The 18,652-nt window shown below is 55.2% G+C and overlaps 1 protein-coding gene across 1 annotated transcript in view; it reads right to left on the minus strand.

Annotated features, from left to right (window-relative positions):
• NIBAN2 (niban apoptosis regulator 2) overlaps positions 1-18,407 on the minus strand; it is a 53,947-nt gene extending 35,540 nt beyond the window's left edge. The window contains exon 1 of the mRNA XM_078436470.2: positions 18,155-18,407. Coding sequence (XP_078292596.1) covers positions 18,155-18,209 — 55 coding nt within the window. The 5' untranslated portion in view covers positions 18,210-18,407. The remainder of the gene's footprint in view (positions 1-18,154) is intronic.
• Between the last annotated feature and the right edge of the window lie 245 nt (positions 18,408-18,652).

Raw genomic sequence — 18,652 nt, forward strand, 5'->3', positions numbered from 1 at the left:
GCGTCAGGCTCTGGGCTGATGGCTCGGAGCCTGGAGCCTGTTTCCGATTCTGTGTCTCCCTCTCTCTCTGCCCCTCCCCCGTTCATGCTCTGTCTCTCTCTGTCCCAAAAATAAATTAAAAAAAAAAAAAAAAACGTTAAAAAAAAAAAAATTAAAGAAAAAAAATTGGAGTCGGGGGGGCACCTGTATGGCTCAGTCTGTTGTGTGCCCGACTCTTGATTTTGGCTCAGATCATGATCCCAGGGTCCTGGGATTGGGCCCGTGTCAGGTTCCACGTTGGGCGTGGAACCTGCTTGAGATTCTCTCTCCCTCTGCCCCTCCAACCCCCTCCCCCCCCCACCCCCAATGCATGTGCTCTCTCGCACGCGCGCGCGCAAAATAAATAAAAGGAAAGTTAGAAAAAATTTTTGTTCAAAGCTAAAGGAAAAGCTAGATGAAAAAGTGCTTTGAAGTCCACAAGGCAAGACCATGTATCTCTCTCCTGGTATCTTGTATCTATACCTCTCTCTGTCTCTCTCTCTCTCTGTCTCTCTCTCTCTTTTTTCCTATCTTACTGCATTGACTAAGACATCCAGATCAATGATAATGAAAATCACCTCTAGGGTTTCAACATCAAGTTTGCTCAGGCTTGCTCAGTATGTGACGAATGGCATATGAAGGGCCAGGTAGGGGCTGCTAAGGGAAAGGAGGGCAGACTTAGTTCTCCCCCAACGAAAGAGCTGGATAATTCCCTGGGAAAACAACTGCTGGGGAAACCCAGCCACAGACACACCCCAGCCCAACTGGAACCTGTTCTCAAGTGACCCACCAAAGACAGAACTCCAGGGAAGACTATCTCAGATGACCAGTGTGGGACAGGTGACCCTAAGAGGTAAACAGCTCCCTGTCACTGGAGGTGTGCAAGGAGAGGCCGGATGGCCACAAGGAGGCTGGAGAGAAGATTCTGTCCCAGGAGGAAGAAGAGGAGTAAAAACACAAACTTTGGGACCAGACAGGCTCTGCTACTGACTGTGACTTCTCAAGCCTCAGTTTCTTTATCAATAAAACAGGGAGAGGGGCACCTGGGTGGCTCAGTCAGTTAAGCATCTGACTCTCGGTTTCGGTTCAGGTCACGATCTCACAGTTCATGACTCTGAGTCCCCTGTTGGGCTCTGGGCGGACGGTGTAGAGCCTGCTTGGAATTCTTTCTCCCTCTCTCTCTGCCCCTCCCTTGCACGCACACATGTGCATTTTTTTCTCTCTCTCTCTCAAAATAAATAAATAAACTTAAAAAAAAAGAAAAATAAGAAAACAAAACAGGGAGAAAAATAATACACACCTCGATGAGTAGTTGTGGGAACAAAAGCAGACACTGCATGAGACGTGCCTGGCACTCTGCCTGACTGTTGGTAAGAGCCTGATAAGTGCCAGCTGCTGTTCCAATAAGAACTAATCACTAATAAGTACCAGTTACTGTGGCCCAACCTTACCGGAAAAGGGCTAAATAAACTCAGAGATACAAATCCCACCCACTTCATTAGCCCGGTACCCTCCGACGCCAACCTCCTTTTCACCAAGCCCAAATCAGGCTGCCTCGGGCCCCAGAAGCCCCCCTGCCCGCCCATCCCTCTCACACACGTGTATACACGCACAAACACCGTGGGCTGCCTCCCCGGGTCCTGACCGCAAGTGAGGTGGGGGCAGGGGGAGGGCTCCTGCCTTCTCAAAGCCAGGGAGGGAGAGACAAAAGGAGTCAAGGGTGGGGGCGGGGCTGGCTGCGGGGTGGTGGGGAGGAGGAAGATGAGCCAATATGAAAATTTACTCATGTGCTCGCTGCTGGGCTAGAAGGAAACCCAACCCTTGGCTGGAACGCCGGGGACCCTCAGCATGAAGAGGCTTTATGCAGAGAGAAGATGGAAAGCTTATTCAAATAACAAGACTCCTGTGGCCTGTCCCTGAGCCAGCAGAGGACGAAGCACCTGCCCCACCCTTGGGTCACCAGCTGCAAGTCTCCTCGGGCTCCAAAGGGGGCCGGAGGGGGAGGTATGAGGACAAATCCTCTCGGAGGCCCTGCCAGCCTCACATTCCTCGTTCCAGGTGCCTGTGTCCCCCCTCCGCCCCCGCCCAACACATCTGTGCTTCATGGGAAACTCCGCTCTACAGAGCTAAGTTCTATGCCTGCTTTCCCTGGGGGTCCTTTAAGGGATAGTGGGGACAGGCTCACTGCCTTCCCTGGAGGTGATGAACAGGCTCCAGGCACAGGCTCCAGGCAGTAATTCAGGGTTAAGAGTGGTGGGCCTGGAGGTCAGGCACCTGACTTCCACCTGACCTCGGGCAAGTCCCTCACCCCTCCCAGCTCTCCATCTTGACTGTCCAGTGAAGAGGCTGGACTCCTTTGCGCTGGACCCTCAAGACCCTTAGCACCCTCCAACTGTGACTCCAGAAAGTGTTCCCTCCCAACCCAGGACCACACTGGCAGGCCCAGGGGAACGGGCCGTTCAGGCTTGATCAAACTGGTCCCAGTTCCACCTGCCAGGTACACGGACAGTCACTGCCCCATTTGGGTCAGAGCCCCCCATTAATCATCAGCACACCTTTCATTTAATAATTAACTGTTTAGTGTCCCATTTTCCCCCATGAGGACAGGGACCCTGTCTGTCTCATTCATGACATATCCCTGGCACCAAACACAGCACCAGGGACAAATATTTGTCCCTGCAAGATTACACCAGAGCACCTCGACTTGGGTCTCCCAGGCATCTTAAGACACAGGAGGAAGACAGGGCCAGAAAGGCCAGCTCAGGCCTGAGAACAGGTCCTTCCCAGCCCGGGGGGCAGTGTTAGCCCGGGGCCCTCCAATCCCAGTAAGGCGCTTTAAGTACAGGTGGGGCTGGGTCAGGAGCAGGCCAGGCCAGCCCAAGGTCACACACACATCAGCAGCAGAAAAGGTCACCACCCCCATTACACAAACCGAGCCTGGTCACCTAAGCTCAGATCCTCAGTTTTCTCTTCCAGCAGATTCTGTTAAATGATACAGCCCCTGAAATGGGTCTGGGAAACTAGAGCTGAGGAGGCCCTGCACTTGAACCTCCTCTGCCCGCTCCGGGCTGGCAGAACACCACGCAGAGAGGCAGGAGGCTTGGGTCTGCTGACTCTGACTTGGGGCGGACACATCACCCTGTTTCCATGTCCCCCGTTATAAGAAGATCCCAGCCCCACAGGACTTTAAAGTTTTTATCTTTTTTTTTTTTTTAAGTTTTGAGAGAGAGCGAGAGACAGAGCGAGCACAAGTGGGGGAGGGAGGCAGAGAGAGAGAATCCCAATCAGGCTCTGCACCATCAGCGCAGAGCCCTACATGGGGCTTGAACTCACAAACTGTGAAATCATGACCTGAGCCGAAGTCAGATGCTTAACCAACTCACTAAGCCACCCAAGCACCCTCCACAGAGGGACTCTGAATAACAACTGAAGTGTGGTGCATGAAGGGGGCCGCTCCTAAGGGCAGCAAGAACCACAGAAAACCACCAATTTCTGGGAAACTCTGCTTCCCCCAAATACCTGTGCTCTCTCTGCTTTGGGCCTTTGCAGACCTGCCCCCTTGCCTATGACCCTCTCCTCCTTCTGCACCCTTTCGGCCTCACCTAGACATTCCCTTCTCCAACAAGCCTTCCCTGACTCTCCAAGTCTGGGCTACTGCTGCTTCTCTGGCTCCCAAAGACACCCTGACCCTAGCTAGACAACCCTAGCCCTGGCTAGGGTTCCATGTTGGGTGTGTCCTCCCAAAAAGGGATCTATGCCGGGGGGGCGGGGCGGTAGGCTGCCTCCCCATCCCACACCCGCAGCCCCACACATGACCAACCCTGAGCAGGCTCTCAAACAATGGTGGGGTCGGTAGATGAATCCCGTATGCAGATGCCCACAACCCACTGTTGGTTATGCATCAGGGAAATGCCTGAAAGTCATTATTTCTGGATGGTAGGAACACTGGTGATTTTCATTTTCTTTTTTTTTTTAATTTTTTTTTTAATGTTTATTTACTCTTGAGACAGAGACAGAGCGTGAACAGGGGAGGGGCAGAGAGAGAGACACACACACAGAATCTGAAACAGGCTCCAGGCTCTGAGCTGTCAGCACAGAGCCCGACACGGGGCTCGAACCCACGACCTGTGAGATCATGACCTGAGCCGAAGTTGGACGCTTAACCGACTGAGCCACCCAGGTGCCCCTCATTTTCTTCATTACTCTATTTTCTAATTTTTCTCTGATCATCAAATATTGCTTATATCACATCAACAATAAAAGGGGGAGCTCTGAGAAAGCTCCAAGTTGAAAGGCCAAGCCCCCCTTGGTGGGGCACCGGACCCTCAGGGCAGAAACCTCTCCTGAGGGTTTACTCTGTGCCAGGCACCAGGCATGGTCTCATAAAGCTCACCGTACGGTAAGCACGGCCATACAGTTGGGAAACTGAGGCACAGAATGCTGAGGTCACAAGAAAGACCGCCAGAGGGAAGCCCTGAGCACTGCAGAAAGGAGTCCTCAAGCGTGCTGTGCCTCACACACCTCCAGCAGCCCAAGTCCAGTGCTAAGCCGCCAGCAGTCACGCACATCGCCCAGGGGGTCTGCGGTGGCATTCTGGCAGGAACAGTGAGTGGAAGGCACCTAAAAGCTGGAAGACTGGTGACTGGCAGACTCTCCCAGGTGGACAAGAACCCACTGACCCCGCACCACCTCACTGGCCCCATCCACACCCACCTTCATTGCCTGGCACGCAGAGAGACTCCATTCATGGAATCAATCTCAATCAAGTCTCTGGCTTGAACCACCACATGCCCCTCCATCCACGGCCACAGGTGCCTCCCAGGCTGGGCACAGAGCAGTGCCCAATAGATGTCTGTTGCTACTGCCCCTAGTAGTAGAGGTAAAATCCTCTTTCTGAAGTCCAATTATAGGCTTCTTGTTGTGCCATTGGATATCACCTACCCATAGACATTGTTTCCCTAACTCCTTTTTTTTTTTTTCCTATTGTAACCAATGTTTTAAAGTAATATAACCATTTGGGAGTGTCTGGGTAGCTCAGTCAGCTAAGTGTCCGACTTCGGCTCAGGTCATGATATCATGGTTCATGAGTTCGAGCCCCAAGTCAGGCTCTGAGCTGTCAGCAGAGCCTGCTTCGGATTCTGTGTCTCCCTCTCTCTCTCTGCCCCTCCCCACCCTCTCAAAAATAAATAAGCATTGTTTTAAAAATTGTTTTAGGGGCGCCTGGGTGGCTCAGCCAATTAAGTATCCGACTCTTGGTTTCAGCTCAGGTCACAGTCTTGCAGTACGTAAGTTCGAGCCCTGCGACGGGCTCTGCTCTGATGGTGCAGAGCCTGCTTGGGATTCTCTCTCTCTCTCTCTCTCTCTCTCTCTCTCTCTCTCTCCCTCTCTCTGTGCCCCTCCCCTGCTCACTCTCCCACTCAAAATAAATACATAAGCTTAAAATTTTTTTGTTTTTAAAATAATATAACTATTTGGCTGCATTCAGTAAACTCCTGGTGTGGAAAGGCCGGGCGGGCTTCACCAGGGGCTCTGGGCCACCTTTCTAGGGCTGCTCCTGCTGGTGGTGGGACTAAGGACCATGTTCCTCGGGCAGCCATTTCCCATATAGCCTTTAGAGGGCCCAATGCTCTAATCACAGCAACCTCCGTACCCCATATGTCCACCTAGGGACGCACAGAGAAAGGATTTCAGGGGCTACAAAGCCAGGTCAGCACTGCAGTGACGCAGACCCTCAGGCCCTGTGTGCGGCCAGCAGCAGCACCCTTCCCAAATGAGCCCATTTTCCTGACAAGGAACTGAGGCGCCAGGAGGAGAAGGGACCTGGGCGTGTCCCATGGCCACTAGGAGCCTGCTTCCTCATCTGTGACCAGAGGGCAAATAGGAGGCCTGGCAGAGCCAATCCCAGGACGGCACTCCTCACAGGACCAGCACGTGCAAGCTCACGAGGAGGGTGGGCATCTGGTCATGATTCACCCTCTGATAATTATTTAATTAATGAGTGACTGGTAACCGTTTGTTGCATACGTCTCTCCTGCCTAGCCTTGAGCTCTACACGGGCAGGGCCTGGATAAACTTGGTTTGGGTGCCAAGCACACAGTGAGCCCACGGTCAACGCATGTGCTTCTGTGCCTGACGCGCAGTGAGTCAGCAAGGGCGCCAGGACGGAGTTGGGGGGGGGGGGGGTCCTGCACCAGGGGGAGGGGCCGCCTGCCCAAGAGCGAATCCCTGGGCCCCTGCTTCTCCTGGCCTCACCCCCGAGGCTCAAGGACAAGAACAAAAGGCACAAAGCCGTGAGTCAGACAGAGAGGAATACACGCCTGGAGGAAGGAAGCTGTGTGTGGCTGCACGCACCCCACGCCTGAGGTCTCTCCACGCCTGCGGTCTCAGACCTCAGACGGTGGGACCCAAACCACTCCTTCCAGATGCGCAGAGGGGAAGTCACAACCAGCCAGGGCTCTCTGAACACGCCTGCATCTGCCTCCCCTCTATACCCCCCAAGGCACCCTCTCCACCTACCAGACCCTTCATCCAAACAGCTTCGGGGTCCCTATGCTGCAAGACCGTAAACCTTGTGATGACATTTATGATTCAGTCACGGTTAAGAAATTAAAACAATTTAAATTAATAAACGTTAATTATACCTATTGATTACGGAGCCTTTGCTGCGCCCAGCGCTGTGTTAAAGAATGCATAAATGTCATTCATAAATACACATAATGTAATTTAGCTGGGGAAGTATTATTATCACTCCCCAATTTACAACTAATGATTCTGAGGCATAAAGAACCAAAGTAACCATCCTAAGGGCATTTGGCTAGTAGCTACTAGAGCAAGCTCTGACCTGCCCGGCCATACTGTTGACGTAAGGGGAGCCCTCGTGGAACTCATACCATAGATGAGAATCAACCACAACCACTGGAGGCGGAGCCTGGAGGAGGGACCCCCCCCCCCACCCAGCCCTGCCATGGGCGGGACCCAGGGAAGGGTGTTCCCAGCTTCAGGGGGTTAGTCTGTGGGGTCCTGCAAGGCCTTTCAGAGTCCTGGAAGCCGACCTAGAGAGTGTCTCATCCAACCCCTTCCTTGCACCATGGGGGAAACTGAGGCTCAGAGTGGCAGCTAGCCGGAGCTCCCATCCACAGGGCTGGAGTCTCAGAGACCACACAGGGGACTCAGGAAAAGGGAAGGAGAGCAAAGAGGCTCTGCCCCTAATCTCACAGGAAGTCTGCTGGGCCCCACCCTGGGGGGCTCCAGGCCAGACAGGCAGCCCAGCCCCCACACTGCAGGGCAAGCCCCAGAAGCGGCGTTCTGTCTCCCGGCTTCTGCCCCCGGCTCAACAGGAAAACAGGAAAGCTGAGCCTTGAGGCCCCCGCTCCAGCCTGACGTGGGTTGGAGGCTTGTCTCCCAGGAGCAGGCGGGACTCTCGGGTCACTGAGAAAGTAACCCTTCTGCTTAAGAGAGGGGGCCCCGCCTCCAGCCACAAAGAAATGAAGTTTCTGTCCAGCTCCCTGTGTTCAACCACCCAGCTCAAGGCATCTCCCACCCTCGTCACCCTCCTGGAGAGATGGGATCACCATGTTTTAGAGAAAGGGGCGGGGACCGAGGCCCAGAGAGAAGCCCCTTGCCCAAAGTCCCACAGGGGCCAGGGCTATGCTGAGCTGAGCCAGGAGGGCCGTCCCGCGGCCAGGCTGGGCAGTGACCCCCCTCCCCGATTCCCAGCAGCCTTAAATAGGGGAGAGGGGGCGTGAGGGCAGTGTACCGCTGCCTTTTTTTTTTTTTTTTTTTTTTTTTTTTTTTATTTATTTGTGGGACAGAGAGAGACAGAGCATGAACGGGGGAGGGACAGAGAGAGAGGGAGACACAGAATCGGAAACAGGCTCCAGGCTCCGAGCCATCAGCCCAGAGCCTGACGCGGGGCTCGAACTCACGGACCGTGAGATCGTGACCTGGCTGAAGTCGGACGCTTAACCGACTGCGCCACCCAGGCGCCCCAACCGCTGCCTTTTTTAATCCACCACAACACCTCGCTGTCTGCGTGTGGACAGGCCGGGGCTGTCTCCTCAGACACAGGCCTATCTGTAAGGCCGGCACAGGGCCGCTTCTCTCCCACGGACGGCTTTGTTTGTTTACTCGGGTTTTCAAAATTATAACCTTTCCAGCCCCACCCGGGCCAGCCACGCCCTCCCTGACCAGTCGGTGCCGCCTGGGGCTGGCCATGGGGACAGGGATGGAGGGGGCCTTGCGCAAGGGTCAGGGCCCTACATTCCCGTCCCAGTTCTGCGGCCTCTGACACCCTAGGTATGTCCTCTGCTCTTTCTGGGCTGCAATTTACTCCATAACGAAATGGCAGGGGGTTGGTTAAGATGACTGCAAAGGGTCCTTCCTGGCTAGGAGGAAGAAGGGTCTAGGCCAGAAAAAGAACAGCAGACACTGCCCATCAGCAAGCTTGAAATCCAGGCCGAAATGAGGCTGTGGCCCAAGTAGCCAGGAGTAAAGCTGAGGTAAACCTTCCCTTCTAGCCCAGCGGGCCCCCCCCCCCCCCACTCCCAAAATCTTGTTGTCTTTTCTCCCTGCCCCCCACCCCCCCCACACCAGGGAACATTTCCAAAAAAATAAACAAAAACACAAAAACAAAAAGTGAAACAGAAGTACAATTGTCAGCTCACTCCCCCTCTGGATGTCGGAATCACCCCCGAAATCCCTGGCAGGCCAGGGCAGATGACAGCTCGCCCCAACCCACCCCCGACTCCGCTAAAATGGAGCTGCCATTTTACCTAGCACCTTCCATGTGCCAGAACAACAGCTTCCCAGAATCTTCACATCCCAGAAGCAGGGCTCACCTTCCCGTTTTATAGACAGCTGAGGCACCAAGGGAGAGAGCAACTTGCCCAAGGCCACAGGGCTCATGGTGGCAGAAGCCAGCTGCCTCCCAGTCAAGACCAGACATGCTGCCTCTTGAGCTGGGCTGACCAAGTGGTTTAAACCAACATGCACTTTGGAAAACATAAAGATCCTCTATCTTTGTAACGGAAACCACATCACATCCAGCTTGATGGAAACTTCGGGGCTGGCACGAGTCCCATGAGATCGGGGCTCATGTCACTGCTTCGTCCCCACCACCGGGCTCGGGTCCCGCATAAGACAGCTTCCAGAGAGGGCTCTTCCTTCCAGAGCAAGATGGCATCAGGCAATAAATATCACACCTTCCCCTTCAATGCAGCCATGGCCTACAGGCTCCAAGAGGTCAGAGCTAGAAGGGCACTATTGTCCTAGTGACCCATTACACAGATAGGCAAAGCGAGGCCAGAGGGGAAGAAGGACCTGCCAGAGGTCCAGCACTGAGGCCCTCACCTCCCAGTCTGCACCCGTAAATGGCTGCTAGCAGGTAGGGGGATGAAAGGCAGGTGGAGCACAACAGCGTGAGAAGTTTCCTGCCCAAGGGACTCTTCTAGAAGATTCTGGCTTAACAAACTTGGCTGGACGCAAACAGCTCTGTTCAGCATGAGGCGGCTGGACAGCTGTTACAGTTGGCTTGGCCACAGATCAGTGGGTGGGAAAGCGGGCTTCACACTTTGCAAACCACAATGGATTCTTCCTCTGCTCCTTCTGGGAGCCCAGTTACCCACTGGAGCCCACACCCTGCACTTTGGATCACACCGCGAGGAGGGACAGTCCTGGCCAATGTCCTACCGTGGACCATACACACAGTAATGACTAATGCCAACAGGAGCCAATGCTTTCTTAAACACAAAGACTTCTACCCACGTTACCCCATCGATCCCTCACAACCTCGCAGGTCTGGGCTCTGGTTGCACCCACTTCACAGATAAGGAACCTGCAGCCCAGCGAAGGGAAGACACCTGACAAATAACAGGGTAGTTGAGACAGGATCTCAAAACCAGGCCCCTGAGAATCCAGGCCCAGCCCTTTCCCCACTGCCCTTGGAAGGCAAGAAGGTTCTCCTACTCAGAGCTGCCTAGGAAGGGCGTGAGTTTCACGTCATTGGAAGAACAGGAACAGAGACTGTAGGCCTTGAGGAAACAACCCACAGGATCCATCAACCCCACAGGGCTGACGAGAACAGAGGCCAGCTGTCCCCAGCCTTGCACATCGCCATCGCAGAGGACTGGTTACTCCATCTCCCCCAGACGCACTGTCCCCTGATGTGCCCCACTCCCATCTCACTGGTCCAGACCATCCCTCACCCTGGGCTCTCCTCCTCTCACCAACCTTCCTAATCCTCCCCAGGACTTTCGGGACAAAGTCCCCTCCCCTCCAAGGCCGGCCCCTTGGTTCCCCCAACTTCACCTCAACCCCCCCCACCCACTAGGCCAGCCCCTCTCACACCTTCCCACAGAGGACCTACCCCTCTAAGAACACGCCTCGCTCACCCTGCAGAGGGGCGGCCAGCCGGGAAATGCATGTGGGCCAGAGCCAGGGAAAAGCATGCGTCACCGTGTCCTTGTGCCTGGTACAGTGCCTGGCACACAGTAGGTGCTCAGTAACTGCCGACTGAAAGAATAAAAGAAAGAATGACCAAGGGCACCTGGATGGCTCAATCAGTTAAGCGTCCAACTTCAGCTCAGGTCATAATCTCATGGTTCATGGGTTCGAGCCCCACGTCAGACTCTGTGCTGACAGCTCAGAGCCTGGAGCCTGCTTTGGATTCTGTGTCTCCCTCTCTCTCTGCCCCTCCCCTGCTCGCATTCTCTCTCTTTCTGTCTCTCAAAAATAAACCAACATTTAAAAAAAAATTTTTTTTAAAGAAAAGTACGACCAAGTGCATCTGGGGCCAGAGCTTACCACACCTCTGTGGGGTCTCATAGGCACACAGGTTAGCAGGACCAGGCTTGAGAGCCACAAGGCTAGTCCTGGACACATGTGCCCGGGGAAGGGGGCGTGTTCCCATCTTTCTGTCTGTTTACCCTCCATGCCCCGCCCAACGTCAGGCAGCAAGGACAGTGCTGTTGAATGATGTTGAATGATTCTGCTATGTTGCCACAGCCTCTGCCTCACCATCCTCCAAGGTGTCCAGGGTCACAGGATGGTGCTCCTTATGCCAACTTCCTGGGGACACACACAGAGGGCAAGGGTGCCTAGGGCCACAGGACCAACCTGGCACATCTCCCTCCACGAAGTGCCCCTCATCACAGTTACCATTCATTACGTCCTCACCCCCCCACTGGCCCTGTGCTGCCCCATCCAGGGGCCATCACTCTTGACCTCACACCCTAAGAAGACAGCACTCTCATCCTCTTTCACACAGGACACTGAGGCTCAGAGAGGGTGACTGACTTGCCCCGAAAACACCAGTCCCTCCAGTGGCAAAGCTGGGCCTCAAACCCGAGCAGTCTGACCGCAAAGCCTTGCCTGGAACCTCTCGACTCCCTGCTTCCTGCAACTTACCATCCACTCTGCCGCTGGGCAGGTCCCTTCACTTCCGTAGCCCACAGGTAACGCACCTCTAATGGACAGTTCCCAGGGGGTGGAACCAGGTGCCCAGCAGAGGTGGGCACCGCCTGTTCTTCCAGTTTTAAATCTGTGAGATCAGAAGATTGCATGCATGAGCCTTTCTGTGACTCAGGCCCTAAAATTCTACCAGGAGAGGGGCGTGGCTCCATTCCACCCTCGAGGGTTTTAAAGTTAGGTATCTGCCTTCCCCTTTCCTTCAAACTCTGCCCAGCGCTGTGTAGAGAAAACCCTTCTTCCTCAGGCCGGGAAGTGAACGGGGGCGGGCAGAGGGTAAGGAAAAATTGGCTCAGGAATTTCTGCAACCGCAGGGTGATGCCTGATGCCTGCCTTGCAAGGAGACCCAGGGTGAGTGAGTCATGAGCTATGCCTGCAGAGGAGGAGGAGGCCACGCGGAGGAGAACAGGACTGGTCAGAGAGTGACTTGAGTCCCAGACTGAGTAATGTCGGGAGGGATCTATTTGTGCAACCCACGGGAGCCTCTGACACATGCTACTCTGTTCCTCTCCCAGGCCCCCTACCCCCACCGCCTGCCTCTCTTTGTGGCCTTTTCCACGTTGCCTTCCAGCCCAGTCTGGGCACCAGGAACTGTCTAGTCACTGTGCAACACGGTTTTAACAGCTAAGGCCTTAGACTCCCGAGTCGGGACCTTGCCGCTGCCTTGCTCTGCCCCACCTGTAAAATGTTGGGATAAAGCACAGAGGGTAAGGATTCAATTGAAATAATACAGGTAAAGGAAGGCCTGGCACGTAGCAAATGCTCACTTAAATGATGTCTAATCTTACAGGTACCCAGGTATCATTCAGAGCCTGATATGGCCGCTCCCTGCTCTATCAGCCACCATTTTCAGGCAGAAGACATATCAGTGGAGTCTGCATGGGCCACAGGCTGGCTGGCGAAGCACTCAAAAGCCAATGTCATTAGTCCACGTCCCCAGCTCACAGCTCCCCTCAGAGCCTACTCCCCCTGGAAAGATGCTCAGAGGTATTGGGGGCTCCGAGAAAGGAGCCTCCCTCAAAATGCCCAGATGGGTGGAAGCAGGCTGGGGGAGGGTAGGTCAAGAGGTGAATCTGCCTTCAGCAGGGAAGCTGACCAGAGCAGGAAAGGAAACAAACACAGTGACTCAGTTTGCCCCTGAAAACCAACGTCTAGTCCCAGTGGAACATGGCAATATCCGGCATTAGGGGTAAGGCTAAGAAAACATCTGTTTGGATGGCCTCGGGAGGACCACTACAGCCTTTGGGAATGCTTCCAGGGAGGTTCTAAAGACCAGGGAGGGATGGTTATTATAAACCCTTTAGTGAAAGGAGCAAGATACAAATTGAGTCACGGTCTCAGCAAGGTAGAACAATAAACACAGAAGAGAAATACTGCTAACGAGTGGAGTGCTGATGGCAGGCAGGATGGCAGCCAGTGATTCCCAGCCTCGTCTCTAAACTTCATTCCTCAGGCGGTGGGGAGGGAAGGCCACGGCACAGTTTGGGTTTAGAAAGGTCTCTTTGGCCATGTGTATGGGAAGGATGGAGGGGTGAGGCCAGAGCTCAGGCCTGGACAATGGGAAAGGAACAGAGTCGAAGCTGGATGGAGGGGCAGGGCAGGGTCAAGGCCAACAAAAGGCTCGTTATGTAAGACTGCCACGAGAGCAGAGCAGAGTCCCCAGACGCTTCACCCCCAGGGGCTGGGGGTGAAGACCTTGGCTCCGGGCAGTGGCCCAGGCGGGGCTGGGCACTGCTTCCGGCCGCCCGGTCTCTCTGCAAAGCCCAGGGCAGCAACCAGGAAGCCACGCGCCTGGGTGAGGGGATGGCCGAAAGGGGACACCTTCCTCCCTTCGCTCCGGGGACCTACGGCCATTTCCCAAATGTGAAGAGGTAGGTTTGTAAAATCAATGTGGAAAAAGACATTATCTGTTTTGGCTCAATAAATACACGAGATACCGTTTTTCTCATATCTGACTGTCAAAAAGGGTAATAACACTCCAAACAGAGGTACTTGGTACTGATGGGAGGAATTCCGAGTGTGTACAGCCTTTTCAGAGGCTACATGTTCATACATGAAAACGTGACCCCGGAGTTCCCTCTCTGACACGGGAACCTGGCTCAGCACGTGTGCAAGGTTTGGGCAGCACCATGAATTCTCACAAAACACTGGAAACAACCCAAATGTCCACTGATGAGGGGATGGGTAAAAAAATGGCACCCCGCACAGAAGGAAATCCACGCGTGGAAGAACGAGGCCGACTCGTGTTCTGATGTGGAAAGATGTTCACGATACAGCGAGCGAAAAAAGTCAAACCATAGAGAGAGATACTTGGACCTCTTCTTTTTTTTTTTTTTTTTTTTTTTTTTTTAAGGGGGGGGGAGGGGCAGAGAGACAGAGGGAGAGGGAGAGGATCCCAAGCAGGCTCCGTGTTCTCGGCACAGAGCCCCACGGAGGACTCGATCTCACGAACCCTGAGATCACAACCTGAGCCAAAATCAAGAGTCAGACGCTTAACAGACTGAGCCATCCAGACGCCCCAATTGGACCTCTTCTTATAAACAGAGCTAAATGCATGTGTACACACAGATGTATGTTTAGACACAGGAACACCCCGAACTCCAGCGGTTTCTCCCGAGGAGGGAGAGTGAAGGGAGGGCAGAGGGAGGGAGTGCCCATTTTCTCACTTTACACCCCTAAATCGTTGCGCGTGCATTACTTGTGCAACCAGACAGCACGGGCAGTGGTTGCCTGCGGTGCGGTCCCTCCCATTAAGGGGTACGGAGTTTCTCTCCGGGTTGATTCTCAACTTGACTGTGGCAATGGTTGCACAATTCTGTGAATATACACACACACACTACACCACTGAACTGTACACTTAAGGGGGGGGAATTGTCTGGCAGGTGAATTATGTTTCAATAAAGCGGCTATTTAAAAAAGATGTAGCAAAGGGAAAGGTGAGCTTGGCAGAAGGGAGACGCACAGGGACTGGCAAACTCCCTCAGCAGCCCTTTCGGGTAATAAATCTTAGGGCAGTTTATGTGTGTGTCGGGAGGCGGTTTTGGGCGGGAGGGAGGTTCCCTTGGCTCCCACAATTTCATCCCGGCCAAAAGAATTTCCCGAGGGGCTGAGTCCTTCAAGGCTGTTCTAGAAGCAGAACGACCCCCTAGGCACTGGCAGGATTCCTGCCAAGGGCACAGCACCCGCCCCTCCTTGTACATCCTGAGTAACAGTAAGCTCCCTCCCACACTTATTTGATCTAAGTTTGCGTGGCAAAGAACCACCTACATGGACCACCGAGACATTTCCATGCTCTCATCCCAGTCGGGTCCTCTGGGCCAGATAGAAGGTGTGGGTTGGCCTAATCCCTCACCTCTCCATGTCCTAGCTCCTTCCTAGTCGTAAGGGGGCCTCATCACTGCCCTCACGGCTCACTCCAGATAGCCTACATCCATCTCATACATTTGCCAATGCACGAGGAACACGGAATTCAAGGTTTCTAAAAACCTGGTGGATTCTTGCATCCAAAGAACAGTATCCACCCCGATGCCCGGGACTGAACAAATCTCAGAGAAACAGGATCTAAACCACAGCTACAATTGCCCCCTTCAAACTCCAAACACCTGGCCACTCTCCTCACCCACTGGAAAGAAAGAATCTATAACAGAGAGTAAGTGACAATTCTCAATAATAATAGTAATTGTTCGCTGAGCACTTGCTATCTCCCAAAGCACTGGGCTGCGTTCTTTTTTTTTTTTTTTTTAATGTTTACTTACTTACTTTTGAGAGAGAGAGTGGGCTCCAGCAAGCAGGGAGGAGCAGAGAGAGGAGAGAGAATCCCAAGCAGGCTCCTAACTGTCATCTCAGAGCCTGACACAGGGCTCGATCTCACAAACCGTGAGATCATGATCCGAGCCGAAATCAAGAGTCAAATGCTTAACCGACTGAGCCACCCAGGCGCCCCGGGCTGAGTTTCTTACCAGCATTATCTCATTAAATCCTTGCAACAGTGCCCAGCAGGAAACTACTATTATAATATCCCAGTCTACAGATTAAAAAATTGAGATTAACATGCTGGCCCAAGTTCACATCAGCTAATATAATGTGGAGTCAGTGTTGGGACCCTGAGCTGGCCCAGATCTGGAGGAGATTTATGGAGAAAATTTGGGACCGTTAGGCTCTCAGAGCCAGAAGGGACTTCAGCCATCGGGTAGCCCACAGCCATCAGTTCACAGCCAGGGAAACTGAGACCCAGAGGAAGTGAGTGACTGTCTGGCTCCCAGGCCAGGGCTCTTTCCTGTACGCAAGCTCCCTCATGAAAGTAGGAGGGAATCATCCTGCCACCAAGCCCACAGAGTTGCTAGTTGAGAACAAGCCCCTGCTTGCCAGCGGCTTTGAAATCCCAGGATGAAAGGTGCCGCAGCAGCAAAATGGCACCATGGACAGGAGGGTGCCTGACCTCTGCCAGGACCTGCAGGCTGGCATTCACCTGCTCACCTGCTCAGGGTGGGCACAAAACTGCAGGAGCCACTGGCCAAGCCCCAGGACCCTAACAGGCCTCGGAGTTCAAAGGCCGGTGGGAAGGGATGTTCCAAATGCAAATGCAAAGGGGTGGCCCCAGGTAGGGAGGGCTCTGGAATTTTAATTGTCAGGCAGGAACGTGCTCACTGCTCCTTGGGTGTGGTGAGGAGGGTGCATGGATCCCTGGAGGTGGCAAAGGCCAGCCTTCATCCTCTCCAAAAGGAATTTCTAGGGTGGCCTGCTTCCTTGGGAGGGGGCTAGAGGCTTTTGCCTGCTTCCAACCTCCCAACCCCCCACTTTAGGTGCTCCCTCAGGTGAGGCTGGGCCAGGAATTTGAGGCATTTGAAGAGGGTTATTAATAGCACTGAAGTGTTGAGAAGACAGGGGCCAGCAGGCTGAGTGGGCACAACCCTCTTCCAGTCAGCCTAGTATCCACATAACAAACCCAACCCTGTCCAGGAGAGGACACTTCACCTTTTGTGGTTGCGGTCTCCACCCGTGTAAAATGGAGGGGTGGGGGGCGCTGGCAGTTTTCAGCCCAGGAGGTAGGAAGGTGGGGGGAGAGCAAGAGCTGGGTGTGGGGGAAGGAAAAACCCCACCGAAGAAGGAGCAGGCACACCCCACCCAGGCCGGTGAGGGGCCCCAACGGGAGGTCGTGAATGGATGGACTGTTACAGAGCCCCAAGAGGCAGCCACCGACAGGGAGGGGACAGGAAGACTCCGCCCCAGGCTTTCCTCCTCCCAGAGTCCAGGCCTGTCCTATAAGGAGGCTTTTCCAGGACTTAACCCCCTGCTGGTCTGAGGCTGGAGAGGGTCTGACTCATTTCTACCTCACCCTCACCCCTGCATCCGGGCCCAGGCCTGGCACAAAGGGGTAACTCAGGCAGCAGGCCCAGCACCACAGTCACTGGACAACCCTTCCCCAGCACCTTCTTTGCTCTCAACTGTGGGGCTCTGGAGACACAGAGTTAAGGGACACCTGGTCCCTCTACTCAAGGGGTACAAGCAGGCCGACAGCTGCCGAAACTCTACAGGACTGTGGGACACATCAGGATAAATGGAGGTGGACACAGTGTTCTGGGCTCACTGGACAGGGAATGGCAAAGCCAACAAGAGGAGCAGACTCCTCCTTCCATAGGCTGCACCCATGCCCGCACCCCATATGGTCCAGCACCCCATGCACTGGTGCTTCCTCTGTGCCGGGCCCTGTGCTAAGCAAGCTACATAAATTAGGCCACTTGAGTCTCTCAACAACTCACTAATAAGAAATTATTCACCCCGTTTCAGAGAGGAGAAAACTGAGGTGCCAGTCCATTAGGAAACTTCCCTAAGAACTAACGGCTGGGAAACAGATGCTGGGATTCCACCCAGGCAGCCTCACCCAGGGCGGGAGAGGTGAGCCACAAAACTGAGTTTCCCAGGCACTCTGAGATTCTCACTCTCTCTCTCCGTTCTCCCGGGGATGGAGGAGGAGGAACCCAGGACCCTGCTGCAGTCCTGGGGCTTCCCCCAGGAAGCCCGGGGTCAGCTGCCCTTCTAAGAAGTGGCCACGGTGCAGTGACAGGCTGGGAGCAGGGCTGACTGCAGAAGGGGGCTGAGGAGGCTGGGCTGCGGCCTTGACCAGCCTCCCCCTGCCCCCCACCGGACACGCCTGCCAGCAAGAGCACCCTGCTTGATTGAGCCTGAGTCAAAGGGCAAGGGTCTGACCTAGCCCTTCTGGGCACCCAATCTTTCCCTAGCCCTACTCCCCAGGCGCAGTCCAGGCATTGATGGGCTTGTCCCTAGAAGCCTCAGCCACGTGTACTAGGGCTGGGGCCAGGACCAGCGGGGAACCGGGACAGTGAGGAAGATTCGGGACACGCTGGCCGAGTGGGCCACAGCTCCTTCAGGGTAGTATGTTGGGGGATTTGAAGCGACCGGCTCGCAGGGGGTTCCAGCAGAGGATGGGGGGCGCCTTCCCTCGGGAGGGGGAAGGGCGAGCTCATAAGGGGGCAGGAAGAGGCGCCCGAATGTGGAGGGAACAAGCTCAGGCGCAGGACTTGGTCCCCAGCCACTCCCGCCATGTCCGGGGCCTGACTCTCAGGAGACCCCAGCCCCGGCGCGGCCGGCCGACTGGGGTGAGAGCTGGAGCTCCCCTCCGGACCCCCAGTGCGCTGCGCCGCGCGGGACTCACCTGTGATGTGCTGGCGCCGGGCGTCGTCCAGGTGCGTGGACAGCACGTCCCCCATGGCGAGGAAGAGCCGCGGCCCGATCCGCCCGCCACCCGTCGCTGCTCGCGCTGCTCAGGCGGACGCCGCTGGCGCCATGGAGCCCGGCCCGTCCCGCTCCCGCCGCCCCTGGCTGCGGCCTCCGCTCTGCCCGCGCTCCAGCCCCGGCCGCGTCCGTCCCGCCGGCCGCCTCCGCCCCGCGCCCCAGCCCGCGGCGCAGCAGCCCCGCCGCGCTCCGCCCCGCCCCGCCCGGCCCCGCCCCCGGAGCCGGGCCCCGCCCCCGCCGTGGCCGCCGGCTGGAGGGCGGGACTGGGGGGGGGGGAGGGACCCGGGACGCCGGGACTTGGGAGAGACCCGGGACAAAGACTAGCAGGAGAGAGGGAGAGCGAGGAGAGACGCTCTGAGGGGCGCACCGGGCCCAGACCGAACCGAAGAAAGAGATGGGGCTGTTGGGGGCATCTGAA

The sequence above is a fragment of the Panthera onca genome, chromosome D4 (assembly GCF_046562875.1).
Source record: "Panthera onca isolate mPanOnc1 chromosome D4, mPanOnc1 haplotype 2, whole genome shotgun sequence".
Taxonomy (NCBI): Eukaryota; Metazoa; Chordata; class Mammalia; order Carnivora; family Felidae; genus Panthera; species Panthera onca.